This window comes from Herpailurus yagouaroundi, unplaced genomic scaffold (assembly GCF_014898765.1).
Source record: "Herpailurus yagouaroundi ecotype Mexico unplaced genomic scaffold, PumYag 165, whole genome shotgun sequence".
NCBI classification, from domain to species: Eukaryota; Metazoa; Chordata; class Mammalia; order Carnivora; family Felidae; genus Herpailurus; species Herpailurus yagouaroundi.
This window is the reverse complement of record NW_024412406.1, coordinates 14,396,232-14,414,556: the sequence shown is the minus strand read 5'-3', so window position 1 is coordinate 14,414,556 and position 18,325 is coordinate 14,396,232. Positions and strand designations below refer to the sequence as shown.

At 47.1% G+C, this 18,325-nt stretch overlaps 1 protein-coding gene across 1 annotated transcript; it reads right to left on the bottom strand.

Annotated features, from left to right (window-relative positions):
* Positions 1-922: 922 nt before the first annotated feature.
* Positions 923-15,709, bottom strand: PRDM14 (PR/SET domain 14). The gene is made up of 7 exons (XM_040487852.1): positions 15,007-15,709; positions 14,390-14,443; positions 14,144-14,301; positions 12,715-12,985; positions 8,001-8,203; positions 3,723-3,824; positions 923-1,150 (listed from the first exon to the last, which is right to left on the bottom strand). Exons 1-7 carry the CDS (start codon positions 15,707-15,709, stop codon positions 923-925), a joined length of 1,719 nt encoding a protein of 572 aa, XP_040343786.1.
* Positions 15,710-18,325: the final 2,616 nt, after the last annotated feature.

Below are 18,325 nucleotides of genomic sequence, written 5' to 3'. Positions count from 1 at the left end.
TCATGCTCATTTACAAATGTTGGCTAATATTACCCACGTGCAATCAGTTTGTGGTCGCTCACATATTAGAAGACATTCCCCAAGGCTTGCATCAGCCTCGTGATAGCTGATACAGCACATTTTTCTTTTCGGTGGGCCTCTTCTTTCTACATTCTAAATAGAGTATGAACCGGCTAATTAATTAGGCCTGAAAAAAATTCCGCTTGTGCCATCATCAGGAATGAAATCAGGTTTGAAACTAGAGCAGTATAAAAACACTTAAGTTTTTAGTCTTTTGCAATTTTTAAGTCTTTTCTCATTTGGCAATAATTTTTCTTCCCCAATTACAAAGCTCACAGACGATGGCGTGAATACGTAACTTCTGTGTCCGTAGTAATTCTGTGTGGTGCTGAACAAATTAACCTGCATTTGTCATGTGATGGGGGGAGGGTGGGAACTAAGGGCTTAAAATAAATACAAGAAAGATGGCAGACTAATCTATGTCCAAACAGTTACAATACTAAGGAAGCTCAGAGTTGAATGGACTTTTAAAGAATTTATTCTATGAAGAATAGACCAGGTGATGGCCACAGACGTGACAACTGGGGGTCTAAAACGAATAGAGAAAAGGTCTTTTTCATCACAAAAATCAAACTCTACTCCAGTCCCTCCCTCAGGGTTTGTGTTGAGTTTCCAGACGCTGAAGCTCTCTATGAATAGTCAGCGTTCACTACTTTTAGGTAAATTCACCAAAATTCCATTTTTGTTAAAAATTGTGAAGAACATTTCTGTGAAAGCTGGTGAAATCAGCTTTTTGGCCGGTTCCATTTTTCTGCTTCTCATCTTAGTAAAACTATCATCTGTTCGTACGACACACCCGTAAGCAAGGAAAACAAAGACAGAATCCTAGCATTTAGTTTTTACATTGTCCCCATACTGAGGGCTAGTAGCCTTCGTGAAGCTTCGTGTGGGAGTAGAACGCTTCTTGATCCTGGAAGGTTTTTCCACAGATGCTGCAGGAGCAGCCCTCATCTTCCTTGTGCGAGCGACGGACGTGGCTGTCATGGGCCGCGTGGGATGCAAAAGATTTACCACAGTACTTGCATTTGAAGGGCTTCTCCCCTGAGTGCTGCCTGATATGCGTGCGAAGGATGCTGGAGGCAGTGAACCTCTGCAGAGAACAGACAGCAGAAGAAAAAGTAAACTTCCATCACCTGCACAGCCAACTAGACAAAGGGGTTAACTTCAACGTCACTGATCCTTAGTTCTCCAATAGATGAATCTGGGTTTTAAGGCTATAGAGCACTCCTCGTCAACAGTAGCGGGTCTTAGTAACAAAAGGACATGACAGACATGAGGCTCAGGACCCTGCGTATAAACAAGCAATTCCAATGCAGGTGGACCCAGGACCACACCAAGAGAACGTGCATTAGAGGAGTAGTTCGTATTGGCCACGGTCTTGCATAAAGCAGTATCTTATTGGTTTCTTCTTTTTTTTAAAGATTTTTAGGAAATCTCTCCACCCAACACAAGGCTTGAATTTATAACCCCACAACCAAGAGTCGCACGCTCCACGGACTGAGCCAGCCAGGCACCCCAGTGTCTTCTTTTTGTAAACTTAAAACTTTTTGAGGTGATTGTTTACTCACAGGCAGTCTTAAGAAATATTAGAGATTCTGTGTACCCTTTACAGAGTTTCCCTCAGTGGTACCTCTTGGAGAACTACGGTACAGTATCACAACCAGGATTCTGATGTTGATAGTGAAGACCAGAACAATTTTATCATGACGACCCCTCACGTTGCCCTTTTAGGGCCATACTGATCCCTCTCACTCCCACTTTTTTCTTTTAAGCCGTAACAACCGCTAACTGTTCTCCATTTTTGAGGCTGGTGTGTGGACAACAGCTCATGCTGTTTCTATTGCCGGGTAGCTCTCCCTGGTGTGGATGTGCCCAGTCTGTTCAATCACTTACCCGTTGAAGGACATCTGGGTTGTTTCCGGTGTGGGTTCTCATGAGTAAAGCTGCTACAAGCATTTGTGCACAGGTTTTTGTGTAAAGATATAAACCTTCATGTCTAAGGTAAGTGACCAGGAGGACAATTGCTGGGTTGTATGGCAGTTACCAAGTTTAGTTTTTAGTGAAACTGCCAAATTTTTTCAGAATGGTTGTCACATTTTAGATTCCCAAGTACTTTGCTGTGTTTACGTATCTTTTCTTGGCCACTTCTGTTCTTTCCCTCATTCATTTCAGTACTACTTGTCACCTTCAAGTAGTATATTAGAGTCATAATGACTTCATTTTGGGGTTCTTTGACTGTGGTATAAAACACTGGTTAAACTGGTGACCCCGGATTTGGGGGCTGAGAGAGAAGCACTGGACAACGGGGTGTCTGGGCACATGTGCAGTTGCGTCACTGCCTAGTCAGGTTCATAAGCTGTACCTGCCTGAACACCCACACATGGTCAGTCTTCATCAGCTTAAGTAACTGAAATCTAATGTGTCAACTGGGAGGCCAAATATTTAGTTCCCTTTCAGAACATCTCTCAATACCAGGTTAGTTAGAAGTTACAAGGTAGGGATCAGAGTAAGAACTCCAGAAACAGAATGCGTTGTGGAGTTATTCTGACCTTGCTCTGGATATCCTGGACAGAATTTATTCCTCAGGAGAGGCTGCTTTTTTCACACAAATCCATGGTCACCTTCCTTCAGTTTGTGCCGGCTCCACATGGTCGACTTCTGGCTCAGCCTCATTTCGCCATGTTGATTATGACCATTCTATTGACCCACAATTTCTTTGGCAGTAGGTTTCCCCAAGTCTGGTGCGCTCAATGTTTTATTCTTCTGTGGGAGGTTGAGACGTCCCCCTAAGACAGCCTATATTCCTTTTATGGCTTTATTATATAAAACCGATGACAGAATCAATCTATTCCTATGCAATAGGACTTGCTGCAATGATGGAAATGTTGTGTCCGTGCTATCCAATTTGGTGGTCAGCAGCCACATGGGTCTATTGAGCACTTGAAATGTGCATAGTGCAACCAAATTACTGAACTTTCCATTTTATTTCGTTTTTATTAAATTAAATAGCCACATATGGTTAATGGCTCACTAAGCATTGGGCAGCACAGATGTTTATCATCAAAACAGGACATGAGATATTTTGATATAATGTCTAAAGCATGGTCAAACCATTGTTTCTATTCCAGCAACTCCTAACTACATATTTACATATTTGTGTCTTCATTTTAATCATTCAATATTCTGTATGATGTACATTAGATTCCATTTCAGCAATGTTGCTCTAGAAAGATAGAGGAGTTTGTGCTCTTCAATATTATGTAATTGTGTCTGCAATCATCAGGGCTGTCTGTAAATCAGGGGTGTATTTCTTTAAAAAAAAGGTTTTTTTAAGTTTATTTATTTAAATAATCTCTACATCCAACGTGGGGCTTGAACTCCGACTCAAACATCAAGAGTCGTATGTTCTACCGACTGAATCCAGACAACCCTGCAGGGTGTGTTTCATTACACGTGACCCAAATGCCGACTTGGCAGTAGGAGATCGTGTCTGATCATCTTAAGCAAACTGGAACATATTTAGGGATGGAAATGGGGTTTGGGCTGATAATGGACTAACCAAGAACTCCTTATAAGCCAGGCTTTATGCTTCAAGTTCTTAGCCATGAACATCCATCCAAACAGGGCTCAAGGCAGATCCCTTGGAAGAAGATTCCATTTACCTTTGTGCAGTATACACACTGGTATGGTCTGTCTCCAGAGTGGACTCTCGTGTGTTTGTTTAGGCTGGAAGACTGAGAGAAACATTTCCCACACGTAGAACACTAAGGTGTAAAAGAAACATGCAGTTAAAAATCACGTCTTCATTTTACCATTATGTTTATCTGGGAGTAAGAGGTAAAATATTCTATTTATCTTGCATATGTCTGTAGCCAGAGGATCAAGTAGACTAAGGCTGAGGGGTCTAATTAAAGTAGTAGAAAGACAACCCAGGGCTACACCAGAAGAATCTGGAAGCATGAGTTCTGGTCCAGAGCCTGCTCAATGCTGTGGCTTTCCATAATTCCTCTAAAGTCTCTGGCTGTCAGCTGCTTCAGATGTACAAGGTGGGAAGTGAACAGGAAGAGAAGCATGAATTAGTCCTGTTCTGTCAACAAGTAGCTGTGTGACCAGAGCAAGTCAGTTAAACTTGGACCCTTTGTCTCCTGCTTTTCTTGATGGGCACCACTCCACTTAATTCAACAAGTATTTATGGAGTACCTACTATGTGCTCGACACTTTGCTAGAGACAAGGAGCTAAAAAACTAGTGGGTGTGGTGATGATTATGGAGCCCCAGATGGCAAAACAGGTGGCAGGTGGTCTGAGACACATTGTACCTACAAAAAAAGTACCAGTTTGGGAGTCCAGTGAAAGCATGTGATGCAGCATGTGTTCACCTGCTGTCAAAGGTTCATGTCGTTTCTCTGTGCTCTTGACCCTCATGACACCTGCTGAATCTTTTCCAGGATCCCGAACCAGGTAAAGGAACATATTTTGCCTCCACACCCTGCTCCTCAGGTGTGCTTATGTGCACACACAGGAGAGAGGATATGTTTGGGGTAGATTTTATTTATATTATTATTATTTTTTTTTTAAAGAAATGTTTTTCAAATTTACTACCTTTTTTTTTTTAACGTTTTATTTTTTATTTTTGAGACAGAGAGAGACAGAGCATGAACGGGGGAGGGTCAGAGAGAGGGAGACACAGAATCTGAAACAGGCTCCAGGCTCTGAGCTGTCAGCCCAGAGCCTGACGCGGGGCTCGAACCCACCGACCGCGAGATCATGACCTGAGCCGAAGTCGGACGCTTAACCGACTGAGCCACCCAGGCGCCCCTGGGGTAGATTTTAAAAGTCTTCTCTACTTAAGTATATAAAATAAAGAAAACTAAAAAAAGCATTAAAAAATGCTTACCAGTAAAAATAAGAAAAGGAGTGCCATGAGAAATTCAGGTTGAGATACTTAGAATGCAGCTAGATACATGCTTCATGAGCTCAGGTCAGAGCTCTTGGCCAGGGATCAACATCCAAAGTGAAATGCTACTTAGTCATAATAAAAGAGACAAGACCACTCAGGGAGAGTTTGCAAAGAGAAGATCACTAAAGAAGAATTGTGGGAACACTGAGGACACAGGACTCATCCTCTTCTATTGCCAGTTTAAAAAATGATTCTTTCTCCACTCTACCATAAAACCCAACTCCTCACTTCACTCTGACCAGCCTCCATGCCTTCTTTCTCGTCTCTGTCATCCACTGACAGCCTGGTCTACGGTCCCTCAGTCTCAAAGATGGCAGCACCTGTGGTACCTGGGTGGCTCAATCGGTTAAGCAACTGACTTTGGCTCAGATCATGATCTCACATTCATGAATTCAAGCCCCACATCAGCTCTCTGCTCTCAGCACAGAGACTTCAGATCAGATCCTATCTCCCTCTCTCTGTCCCTCTCCTCATGCACACGGGCGCGCGCGTGCGCGCGCACACACACACACACACACACACACACACACACACACACCTCTCTCAAAAATAAACATTAAAAAAAAAAAAGATGGCAGCATCTGAGTACAGCTTCTCCACTCAAACCCCGACTCAAGACCAACACCGTCCTCAGAGTTTAAGCAAATGACCTAGCCAACTTTCTAGCAGAAATATCTTGATCGAGCTCTGATAACCTTTTCTTCGATTCTTTTTAGTGGAAAACAAAAACAAATCCGACAGCTTCTCCTTTGTTAACCAACACCCCCTGGTCTTGTAGCTGCAGCAAATCTGACAAACGGCCTAAATGGTGTATCTCATCAGCTGTAAGATCCACCATTACTTTTTGTGCTAACAAGGAAAATGCCACCAATTGGGATGGTGGCATATCGTCACTTGTTGAACACACTCCAATTTCAGGAACATAAAGATGTGAAAAAACTCCAACCCGGAATTGATACAATATAGCTTGTAAAACATTATTACTACAACATGTAGCAATAGAAATCTTTTCCAAGGACATAAATTGATAAATCACAAGACAAATACAATGTGCCAATAAAATATAGTTTAAACATTTAGACCACATTAATTAAAATGCAAAGTAAAGCAAGATACCGTTTCCGTCTATCATAATGACAATGTAAAGAAGGACAGTAGCATTGCAGGAGACCTGGTGCTGCCTGCTACACACACAAGCCCCCACCCCGGGCGGGACTACAAATCGACACATTCTCTGGAAGACAGTTTAGTGCCTCGATTCAAGAGCCTTCAAATTGTATACACCCTTTGACCCAGTTTTTCTACTTCTAGGAATCTATCCCAAAGAAATCATCAGACATGGATAACAGAGAGAATGATTTGTATATAATATTGTTCACCACAGCAACACTGGGGGGAAAAAAATCACAAAGCAGAAGATTGGTTAAATCAATGATAGCACATCCATCTAATATATACTGATGCAGCCATTACTATGTTTATAAATGACTCATGATGTTGTGTTAAGTCAGAAAACTAGCCTCAGAATATCCCCAAGTATGCTAAAAATACATAAATGTACATATACACGTAGAGAAAAACATTACACCTTAAATGTCTTAACTTGGGTCATAGCATATCAGGAGGCTTTTGTTTTGTCCAAAATATATTTACCAAACATACTTTCTTTTCCCACGTTAAACAGTAAAAACTGGAAATAAATTTATCACTTTTTAAAATGTTTATTTTGAGAGAGAGCATGAACGAGCATGAGAAGGGGAGGAGGGGCAGAGAGAGAGAGAGAGAGAGAGAGAGAATCCCAAGCAGGCTCTGTGCTGCCAGCGCAGAGCCTGACATGGGCTTGAACTAATGAACCTTGAGATCATGACCTGAGCTGAACTCAAGAGTCAGCCGCTTAACCAACTAAGCCACCCAGGCACCCCAGTAATCTCACTGTCTTATACTTCAAATGTTCTTAGAATTCTGGTAAGTATGTGCTTTTCTGTGGGAAGTGGTATTTGGAGGGGACTGGGTTGGTGTGGAGATCTTTGTAGATCTGGACCACCAAGGGGTTGTTGAAAACTAATTGTGTTAAATGTCTTTTGATGAGCAAAATGACACGATTATTGTAAAACTCCTCAAACTTTCTAGGAGTAAGTAATATAGTGACTGGGATTTCCCTGCAAGCTTAGCCGTGAACAGATAAGATCCACCAGTGGGGGAAGATACGGGCAATTTTATGAAGATTACTCTCGCTTTTCAAGTGAACAGAACTGGGACTCTGGGGTCGCTCGGGTGGTAGCCTCATCAGCCAGTTCGACAGGGCTGGGAGCCACACCCATGTCTGTCTGCACTAAGTCCCATCCTTTCTTCTAAACAGGCTCAATGGTGCATGCACCTTTTTTCACCAAGTCCGGCAGAGCAACCAGATATCCGGAATAGCAGAAAATGGCTCCCTATGGCCATTGTTGCTTTTCTTCCTGACAAAATCCTTGGCATGCCACAGATGCCTTCCATTCTTTGGGCCATGCCTCTGCCTCATCCTTATCTACAATGGTCAATATGCCTGCACAGATGATAGAACAACGTACAGTGATCTAAAAGCACATGCCAGGCTCCTTCTTGCTCGGAACATCTCGACCCTCTCCCCCTCCTCAACCACCTCTGCCTCTGACATAAATCAGACATCCCATTGTCCTTCTAGACTAGGCTCAAGGCCACCTCTTCTGTGAGGCCTTTCATAACCCACGTCTCCAGGTAGAAGTGGACACCCTTCCTTTGTGTCCTCTCAACCTCATGCATCCATTCTAGCACTGTGACGCGGTAGCTCCTGTGTGCCCCTCCACGGCACCGTCCCTTTCTTCATAGACCCTACATCATCAAGCACGGTGTCCCAGCAACTCACATCCAGGGGACCCTCACTGTGTCTTCAGGGGTTTGAGAAAGGAGCAGGAAAGCAATGTGAGTAACGGGCCACCCATCATTCGTCACCCTACTTCTTACCTTGTGAGGCCGGTGCTTCTCATGAACGTGAAGGACATGGATCCGGAGCCGGTCCCGCTTCTCGAAGGATCGTGTGCAGAGAGAGCAGGGAAATTTCCTGTCACCCTTGTCCACACAAGGGGTGTATTTGAGGTGCTTATCTCTGTAATATTTGTAGGTAAATACTTTTCCACATCTTTCACATCTGTAGCCTTCTGCAGACTCTGTAAAACACAGGAGGATAAGTGCCAGGGGCTTTGTCAGCTACCTTCCCTCATTCTTATTTCCTCTAGCAGGATTAAAAAAAAAAATGTTTTTTCATGTTTATTTATTTTTGAGAGAGACACACACACACACACACACACACATATAACGTGAGTGGGGGAGGGGCAGAGAGCGAGGGAGACACAGAATCCGAAGCAGTCTCCAGGCTCTGACCTGTCAGCATAGAACCCGATGTGAGGATTGAACTCATGAACCATGAGATCATGACCTGAGCTGAAGTCAGACACTTAACTGACTCGGCCACCCAGGCGGCCCTCTCCAACAGGATTTTTAAAAAAACCTTTTATTACAGAATAATTTAAACATATACTAAATCAAAATAATGCACTAACAATCCCCCATGCACTCAACACCAAGCTTTGACAACGATCAACTTATAGCCAATTTTGTTTTCATTTAGATCACTTCCCTCCGTGACTATTTCAATACTAATTATCATTTGGTTCATAAATGCCTCAAACTGCAATCTTTAAAATATAATACTTTTAAAAAGTAGTAACCGTATTGTCGTTGTCATACCTAAACAATGAACTCTTATTCCTTAAAGAAATACATATGTGTATACACGTATGTTTAATTACTTTCCAATCAGTTCGATTAGGGTTCGAAGTCTTCATGTTTTCCAGGCTTTGCTATGTTTCTCCAGGCTATTAATTTAGCCCTGCCTCCAGCCCTATTTAAGAGCAGTTCAATCCAAAAGTTCTTTTTATTTTTTACTTTTTTTAGCGTTTATTTATTTTTTAAAGAGAGACAGAGCTTGAGCATGGGAGGGGCAAGGAGAGAGGAAGACAGAATGTGAAGCATGCTCCAGGCTCTGAGCTGTCAGCACAGAGCCTGATTCGGGGCTTGAACTCATGAACTATGAGATCATGACCTGAGCTGAAGTCGGACACTTAACCGACTGAGCCACTCAGGTGCCCCTCGGAACCACAGTTCTTGAAGCCACTTCTGACTGGCACGTGTTACAAGGCTGGGTTAATATACCAAAACATACCTATTGTGTCCCTTTCAGATCAGCCCAAGCTCTAAGTTCAAAGCAGTTCACCTCAGGCCATGATGGACACCAATTGCTTACTTCCTAGGCTTCACAAGAGCTGCTCCATTTGGCCCCTTTTATGAAGTCTTAGGCATTTGTTTAGCTCACAGTTTACTTCTCTGAACCTTTGGAAAAGATTCCAGAGCTAGAACCAACATGTATGGAGTAAGGCTGACAATATCTTGCCTTCCCTTGTATTTATAGGGTTACCATGATGATTAATTTAATCCTATCATTTATTGAGTTCTTACCAAAGAGCGATACTATCACTGAGTGATACACAAGATCCAGAAAGGTAAATCTGTTTTTATCAATGAAGGGAGGGGGAGAGAGGTTAGAGAGGGTTCAGCCGACTCTAGCAAGGGAGGTCCCAGGTCCAGGGGTGTCTATGTGTTGGGGGGAGAAGGGGAGACAGGGGCCACCTACAAAAGCCTCCCTGCTGAGGACACTCTGGATTCCAGAGGATCAAGTGGCTTTGACTGTGAATGCATCACTGAGACCTCATTGTCTGGCCCCAGAGAGAAAGAGAGAAGGGCCAGGAATAAGTATATGCAGGAGTCTGTAGATGGAAATCTTCTTAGCATCAGGACAGCAGGGAAGCTATCCATCAGGGGCTTTGTTAGTTGACAACTACCTCCCAGGCACGTTTAACAGGTGGCTAAGGAAATAAACCATTCATTAAGTAAATAACCAGGAAGGCAACCGCCATCCCCAGGATGGTCCACTGCCTGGCATGTCTATCACTTTCATTGAGGTGCTAATACTCTCAGAAGTCCCTTGCTGGGATGGTTTTAGCTCAGCACTAGAATTTTCATTGGTCAGAATGGCCTGGCCTTCCTGCTTCCTCCGGTGGGAAGAGAGGGTCTACAAGACTGGATCAGTGACCTTTACAAATCAAAGCACTAGAGCACAGCGAAATTCAGAATAATGGTTCGATAGGGAGTCTGCATGAGAACAACCACTTAGGCAAAAATGAGACTCCACCTTTGCTAACTAATTAGGGCTCACCTGTCTGCATTTTCTGCTCAGGTCTTTGGAAACTTAACTTAACCTGATAACTTCATCCTGTTCCCTTTCCTTCTTCATCCTCCCCACCCCCACTCCCCAACCTCAGTCAACTCCTCTTTTTAGCCAAGGGGTTTTCCAGTCTCGACAATGCTACTTTCTGCCCCTCCACACAGTTTAGAGTTTGGTAACAATTAAGAGCTGTCTTCACATTCCACACCTCCATCCCCCAAAACACACACTCCACAGGCTTGCATACTCAAATAACCCGCCCACATAGGGTCCAGACTCTTCCCTCCCACTCAAGACGTTAATGGGGGAAGGAAGTTCCCACCATTCCTCGCCAAAAGCCTTCGAGTAAAAGTTCTTTGACAGGACAGAAGAATTTCGATTTTTCTTTCCTTTTTAATCCTATTCAAAACCCATTCATTAACAGAAAACAAATTAGTTCATCCATAATTCTTTCCAACAAATTAAGCTGTTTACCAATTTCCTTCCATACACTCTCCCAAATATATATTATTTTAACCCCATTTACTACCATAAGCCCTCATCCTTCCCTGTTCCTTATCACCAGATGGGGATTGCTGATTTCTGCATATTATTCTATATGTTAATATATCACCATTTACATAACAATTACTCTACTATTGAACATTTAGGTTGTTTGTGATTTTTCATTAATAGGGATGGTTCCATTGTAAAAACCTTCCTGCGCAAACCTTGTCCTTCTGGACCATTTTCTGAAGACAAATTTCCAGAAGAGTATTACTGAGTAATCAAAAGTTATGATCATTGTAATAGCCAATAATAGTGTTAAATACTTTTTCAAAAAGATGATTGTATCTTGATTGAGCATGTGTATTTTTCTCAAATGTATTTTTCAGTTTTATTTCAAAAACAATCCGTACATTTTGGAAGTGACCAAAAAGAATCCATAAGTATGAGATAAGTGTGAGGTCCATGGACTTTAGAGAGTCCCACCATCTCACCACCACCCCCCGACTTTACCCCCCACACTATCCGCTCATTGGGGTAGCAGAAGATAGATGGTTTACCCAACTGATTCCGAGAGGCCCTCATAATTTGGACTCTCGAAACAAGAGCCTGTTCATTATTCACTTCCTAATCCCAGTGAGCGTGTCCTTCCCCCTGGCTTCCCTATTCCCCAAAGCCAAATTTCCTTCCCTCTCCCAGCCTAACACACCCCATATTTCCTTCCACCTCTAAGCAGCTTTCCCTGCATTAAGTCCTAATGTCTTCTGCTTCCCTTCAATACACACTAAGATCCAGGAGAAAGGGATATGAAGGTGTTGAGGATTATTTCCTGCACCAAAGGGTCTATGTTTGCAAGGGAGATGTGCACGCATACAATCACTGTATTGTGTGATGAATGCAAATTTACTTCTTTTTTTCTGTTACTTATCACACTTATTATAACATAATAAGGTGGTCTTCCACCCTATTACATACATTTTGCATTTAACTCATCCCACCCACCAGATAGGGATTCCCAAGCTTTTGTGTATGTAAAAATCACCCAGAGAATTTGCAAATCCCAGAGGCTCATTCCCAGACAGTGGGTTGGTGGTTCTCTGGCTCCTCAACCTTCTCATGTGGTCCAGGGGCCAACAGCATCAGCCTCCCCAGGAAGCTTGATAGAAATGCAGAATCTTAGGTTGTCCCAGCCCTGAATGAGAATCTGCATCTTTCCAAGATCCCCAGATAGTCAACACCCACATTAAAATCTGAGAGTGAGAGTCTAACCCAATGCTTCTCCAAGGGGACGAAGATCCACAGTAGGAAATATATTTTATATTTGAGACTCAGTATACCACACATCTCCACTTGTAATCAATCAAACTTCACCAAACAATACTTGAGATTCACATCAATATTTTCTATTCTACTCTATTCTAATTCTTTTTTTTTCTTTAAAGATGGTCTAAACCACTAAATTGATTTCCCACATTAAGATACTGCAACCCCTACTTGAAAAACACTGCTCTAAGAGCTTTGATGGAGTCATCAGCTGTGTTAGCCTGAGCAGAGATGAATCAGAAACTGGCTCACCTAGGGAAGAAGTTGCATCCATGTATTTTATTTGGCCTTTATTTACTTTTTCCTCTGAGAGGAGGTGATGGGGAAGAAGAAAAGGTTTCCTTGTGAATATTAGTAGCCTCAGCAGCTGTGGAAAGATAAGGGCATTTTCCTTTCGCTGGGTAGTGTCCCCCTGGTTAGAGACATCCTCAGTTTAGTCTCCCCTGCAGTAGCCTCTGCGAAGGGGGTGCCCCGCAAGTCAGCGGGGATGCTGCAGGAGGGTGTGGTTCATGTGCCAAGTCTTTCTACTAGAAGAGCCTCACTGGGAAAGGCAAAGGTGTGCTGGGAAAGGCCGAGGTGTGCACTCACCTTCAGAGGGCCCAGGCACCGGCTTCCCCTGCTCTGTGACCTGAAGGCTCATGGGAATGTCCAAAAACTTTTCGTAGCAGTCTCCATACCACACAAGGAGCTCTTGGTTCTGGCAGATATCCTTGCAGCTCTCGTAAAATATCTGCCCCTGACACTGCACCGCAACCAGGTTCTGCTCCTTGGGGAAACGGGCGCAGTTGACGTAGGCCATCCAGTTCCCCGCACCTCCTTTTCCATCTATGAAGTGGCTCAAATGACCATCTTCGAAGATCTAAAAAAAATGAAACGTAAAGTTTAAAATGCGCTTTTTCTTTGTGCCTAACCTATAACATTACTTATTACCAAATCTCATGCTTCAGTCCACTGAATATACTTATTATTAACATTATTAAGCCCAAATAGATGTATTAGCTTATCTCTATCGGTGCTGTGACATTCTTAAAGGTTCTTACTTTTATCACTTTAATTTCCAAATTTCTATAGTATCTTAATTCCATAAGCAGAGAAAAGGGGAACTAGAGAAGTTTGCATTTAATTCCCAACTTAAAGACAACCAATTAGTTTTGTGCTTTTTCCCAACCTGGTTGTCATGCATGTAATTCTTTCTCTGCTGTTGGCAATTCCACAGTCTCCAACGTTTTGTTATTATCAGCAACCTTGTGATTAACATCTTCCACAGGGTCTGAATTTCAGATTACACTCCTGCCCTATATTCCTAGAAGTAGGAATTCAGGGTCAAGGGGAGGTACCTGATATATTCTAACTGGAGTCTGACCAGCATGCCCCAAACACAGTCAAGAGTATCAGTTTTTAAAAACCCATAGCTAATTTCATAGGCAGATGATATCAAATTTAAAAATTTGTTTTTATTCTCTTTGGCATATTCTCAGCAGCACTGTATAACATTTAAGCCATAAATGTTTTTTGGTTTTGCCCATAAACAAAGATAAATATTAACTGTTCAATATGTATATTCCATTGATAATCTTCACAGATTAAAACGATTTAAGGCATCAGGAAACACAAAGAATTCACTTAGAGGTGCTATCTTAATGGAGTGAATATCTGCCTTTCCTTCTCTCTCTTTTTTTTAAGTTTATTTATTTATATTGAGAGAGAGAGAGAGAGAGAGAGAGAGAGAAAGTGAGAACACGAGCTGCGGAGGGGTAGAGAGAGGGGGCAGAGGATCCGAAGCAGGCTCTGCACCGATGCAGGGGCTTGAACCCACAAACCGTGAGATCATGACCTGAGTGGAAATCAGAAGCTCAACCAACTGAGCCACCCAGGTGCCCCTCTTCCCTTCTCTTTATACTGTAAAACAGGCAGCACAGAAGCAGAGTGACCCCCTCCCAGGGGGCCAGAAGCCGACACTGTTCTCCACTGGCTTCATTTCCCACTTTGTCAACCCACCAGAAGCATATTTATTTACCTCCCACATCAGAGAATTGTCTCCATAGGTCTTGACTTCACTGGCGTTGACCACTTTACCTTGAAAGGGTCCAAATCTGACTCCTTTGGCAACAAGGCTACTGCAGAATACACCAAAATGCCGCACCTCACCAAACATCGTCTGCTTGAGGCAGAGACCTAGGGGAAAAGCCCGAGGCAGGAAAGCCAATGAGGCAACTGACTGCATTACATCCGGACAGAAATCCAAGCCAGAGGCCCTGCTTACCTTCTGGTAGTTGAAGGGAGTCTTTATCCAGAGTTCGACAAAGAGAATCAGATCCTAGAAAAGGGGTTAAGATTTTATTTTTCATAAGGTGTTTCCCTCCCTGCTTCTTAGAGGTAACCATTATCCTCAGTTTAATGTTGATTTATCCTTTATATTTTTCCTGCTCCTTTCACACATAAAATTTCTCCTTTGAGACTCAGAACAGCCCCTGCAAGGTTATGTAATTAACCCCGTTTTGCAAATTTAAAGAACTTGAGAAGCAGAGATAATGCTGATTTTGAATATGGTGGAGATAGATGGCTAAACTGGGACTCCCAGTATGAATTGCGTGAGGCTCTAGTGGAGCTACCTTGCATTATCCCGGTAGAATCTGATCCCAGCTGACATCCACTATGTGAGCCATGTCTCTCTTCTCCCTCCTCCACTAAAGCCAACCTTAGGAATCAAGCATTAAAGCAAGTACAGCCTCAGAAGTGAGGGCTCCATCCTGATGGGAAATATCTACACTTCCCAGCTGGACTTGAGCCGTCTCAGATCCACCTTGAAGTGCTCCTTCCCCACTCCTCCCACCTCTATTCCCATCCAACCCGACTCCTGCCCGACGTGACCACCTTTACCAGAGCTGTCCGTGGGGACCAGGAAACCGGAAACCGCGTGGTGCAGAGGGGCTGAGTGATCCAGGCTGGGAATGACCCCGAACAGAACTAAGTGCAGGTCCTCCTGGGTGAAGTGGTAGCGGTGAGATGACTTCCCTTGTTGGTTCAGGGGTTTGGAGCCCTCCTCAGACCGCTTGCTGGGGGAGCAAGATAATAACTGGGAGGCCTTCACCCCCTCAGGGAACAGGGAAGCATTTACAGCCGGCGGCGGCATTAAAATTTCAGGCCCACAGCACTGGCCAGTGTCACTTCGGCCACCAGTATGGCCCAAGTCTTCACCGGTGGCGCCTGCATACTCGCGGCTGCTGTTGAGGAAGTGCGGCACCTCTCTGGGGAGGTGGGGAATTGGGGACCACGGTGGCAGCTTGCTGTAGCAGGGCAGGTCGTAGAGCGGCTCCCTCTGCAGAGCCAGGCTGGTGCTCAGCAAGAGAGGCGCGGGCCGGAAGGCAAAGGGGGGCATCGCGTGGGATGCAGTCACGGCGGCCTCCAGCTGCGGGAAAGGTTGGAAATCTTCCTCCGCAGCGGTTAGCATGTTCGCATAGTGGCCATAGGGCGGGAAAGGCGTGTAGTAGGCGTCCAGGTGTTGGGCGCCTCCCTGGAGCCTCTCAGGAGGATAGCACATCTTGCCCTGGGGTCCGGCCTCACCTGGCCGCCGCAGAGCCATCCTGGGGGCACAGCGCGCAGCGGGTCTGCGGGAAAGCAAGCGCAGCCGAGTGAGGTGCGCAGGGCGCTGCGACCCTGCTCCTCCCTGCCTACCCTCTATCATCCGAGCTAGCCCCGGGTCGAAGGGAATCGCCTCAACCTCCCAACTCGATCTCGCAAGCCCTACCCCGCAAACAAAACAAAACAAAACCGCAATGCAAACAAACACACAAAACCCCAAACGAAAATCTTCCGGGATCTTGCTCCACTCCAAGTTCCTGGTAAGAGTCGCTTTTGCCTTCCCTCTCCAAACGCACCCCGACCAAGCACAGATGGGTTTCCAACAACCTAGTCTCTACATCTCGCCCCAAACCCGGCTCCTGCAAATTTCAAGTTCCCTCTTCCGCCTTCTTCTCTGTCCAACGAAAGTCTTTTACAGGGTGGGTTGGAGCCCCCAGACCCTCCCACTCCCGGGGCCGCGGCCCGAGCGCAAGGCCGTGGTGCGCTTTGGGGCAGGCGCGCAGAGCGCTCCTGGGTCCCCAGCAGTCAGGGAATAGTCAAGGGCCCCCAGCCCGTTAGCGCAGAAACAGACGAGCTCCCCAAACCCGGACGCAGGTCGGCGAGGCCGTCGCTCCACGATTCTCGGTGCTGACCCCTCGGACCCAGGAGCCCGGGCTGCTGAGGAGGAGGGCGCCACCTTCGGCTCCCCTCCGAGCTCCGCAGCCGGCGCCGGCTTTGCCACATGGCCGAGTCCCGCCACATTCCCCAAGTCCCTGTGGGAACTCTGGTCACTCCACCTGAGGGTTTAGGGGAACCTGGGTCGAGTCCCAGGCCAAGTGGGAGAGAAGCCTCGGCAGCTACCGCTCCCACCCCGAAAGGATGGAGTTTTAATGGACACAAGTTCACCAAGGCCGAGGAATGGAGCCCCTTCAGGGCCGGCGGGGCTCGAGGGCAAGATCAATGAGCCCAATAAGGAAACCCAGCAGGGTCGTGACTCCGAAATTAAAGAACACGGGGTCAGGAGAAGAGGTCAGCCACGACGAGGGCATCTGCCTGTCTCCTCCTAAGCCCCCGAAGGCGCTCGGCTCTTGGCCTCCCCTGACCGCGAGGATATGCCACTCGAGGGTCGAAAGCCACTTAAGGAGTGAAAGCCCCAAGAGGGCAAAAAGGCCACCCAAGACGAGCTGCGCTCGCGCCAGCTTCCTGCGCTCCCCAGCCGCCCCGGCGGACGACGGCCCCGGGCCACCGCGGCGCCCCAGCCCGGCACCCACCTTCGAGAGCGCCGCCTCCAGTCGCGCGCCTCCAGGACCCTGAGGGCGGCGCAGGCTCCGCACTGGTAGGCGACGGGCGGGCCGGGAGGGTCGAGCGGGGTTTAAGAGGGCGGCGGGCGGGCGGGGCCGCGGGGCATAGAGAGGGCGAGGGTGGGGAAGGGACGCGGCCCACGCAGGTCTCCGGCTGGTCTCGGGCGGGTCTCCTCCCCGCCCACCGCAGCCATTGGCCGAGGCTCCACTAGCCCTCCAGTCCCCTGGGGTCGCGTGTTTAACTCCTCAGGTCTCCAACTCCTCCCGGGACCCTGCCAGAGCGCTCGCCCTCCGCTCTGCCGCTGGCACTATTGCCCCTCCAGGCTTGCCGGGAGGGGGAGCAAAAAGCCTGGGCAGGAGTTGCCGAGGGTCCCAGATAAGCCCCCGGGTGCACACGCCAAACCCCGAGCTCGCCCGGTAAGGCTGCGACCCGCGTCCCGGGGTCTCTCCTCTGCCTGTCGGCTTTGAGCTCTCAAGAACTGCTCCCGGCCGAAGACGGCGTCAAGCCCCGAGGACCAAGGGGCCTTTTACCCCTCGTGGGGAGCCTAGCACCGCCCTAAGGGCTGGGAAGAGGCGCCTCGCGGATCCCGGGTGGGTGCAGCTGGACGCGGGGGGCTCGGCGTCCGGGACGCCTCCGAATTGCCCGGGGGGTCGTTTAGCCCTCTTTGGGGAGTTTATTTCTCCAGTAACTTCGGATGTGGGAGCTCCGGCCCCCCCGCTCCGCCACGGCTGCCCCCGCGGAAGGCTCGCGACCTCGGATGCCCCGGTCCCTGGAAAGCAAGGTCCAGACCCATACCCGGCGCTCAAAGACCGCACCTTTCTTCCTCGGGCCGGCCATTGAGGGAAAGAAAGGAGCACTTAGGCCCATTCACATTCACATGGAAGCATCTAGGGTGGGAGAGAAACCCTTGTAATGCCCGGTGATCTTGGCCAGGTTCCCCGCCACTCCGGCCCGCTGCTTCTCTGCAAAATGGGGCGTATACCCTCCCGCCGGGGCTGGCCTTGGGTGGGTTACTGAAGGGGGAGGGCAGGAAAGGAGGAAACGTCTAGCCGGCCACGAGACGCCGCGACAGGTCCCAAAGCTGGCGGAGGAGAGTGACCTGTGGCCGAGCGCGTAGATTCCTCCGTGACCGCCCCGACCTTCGCGAGCAGCCGCAGCGGGGCGGGCGTCTTTGCAGCCTGCACGCGCCGTGCGGCGGGAGGGAAGGCAGGCGCGGGACCCCGCGGCCTTCGTGGGCCCCGCCGGCTGCCGCGCCCACGTGCGGGGTGGGCTCACGGCGCAGCGCTCGGCGAGGCCCGCTCTGCCCCGGTGCAGACCGGTTTGCAGGCGCACGGGG

Bases quoted from the DNA above. Each gene is read 5' to 3' on its own strand.
- PRDM14 (XM_040487852.1), bottom strand. From the start codon at position 15,709: ATGGCTCTGCGGCGGCCAGGTGAGGCCGGACCCCAGGGCAAGATGTGC. The intron at 14,444-15,006 runs GTAAAGGTGGTC...CCCCTTTTCTAG, and splicing joins GGTCCCCACGGACAGCTCTG to GATCTGATTCTCTTTGTCGA. The intron at 1,151-3,722 runs GTAAATGGAATC...TGTTCTCTGCAG, and splicing joins AGTGTGTATACTGCACAAAG to AGGTTCACTGCCTCCAGCAT.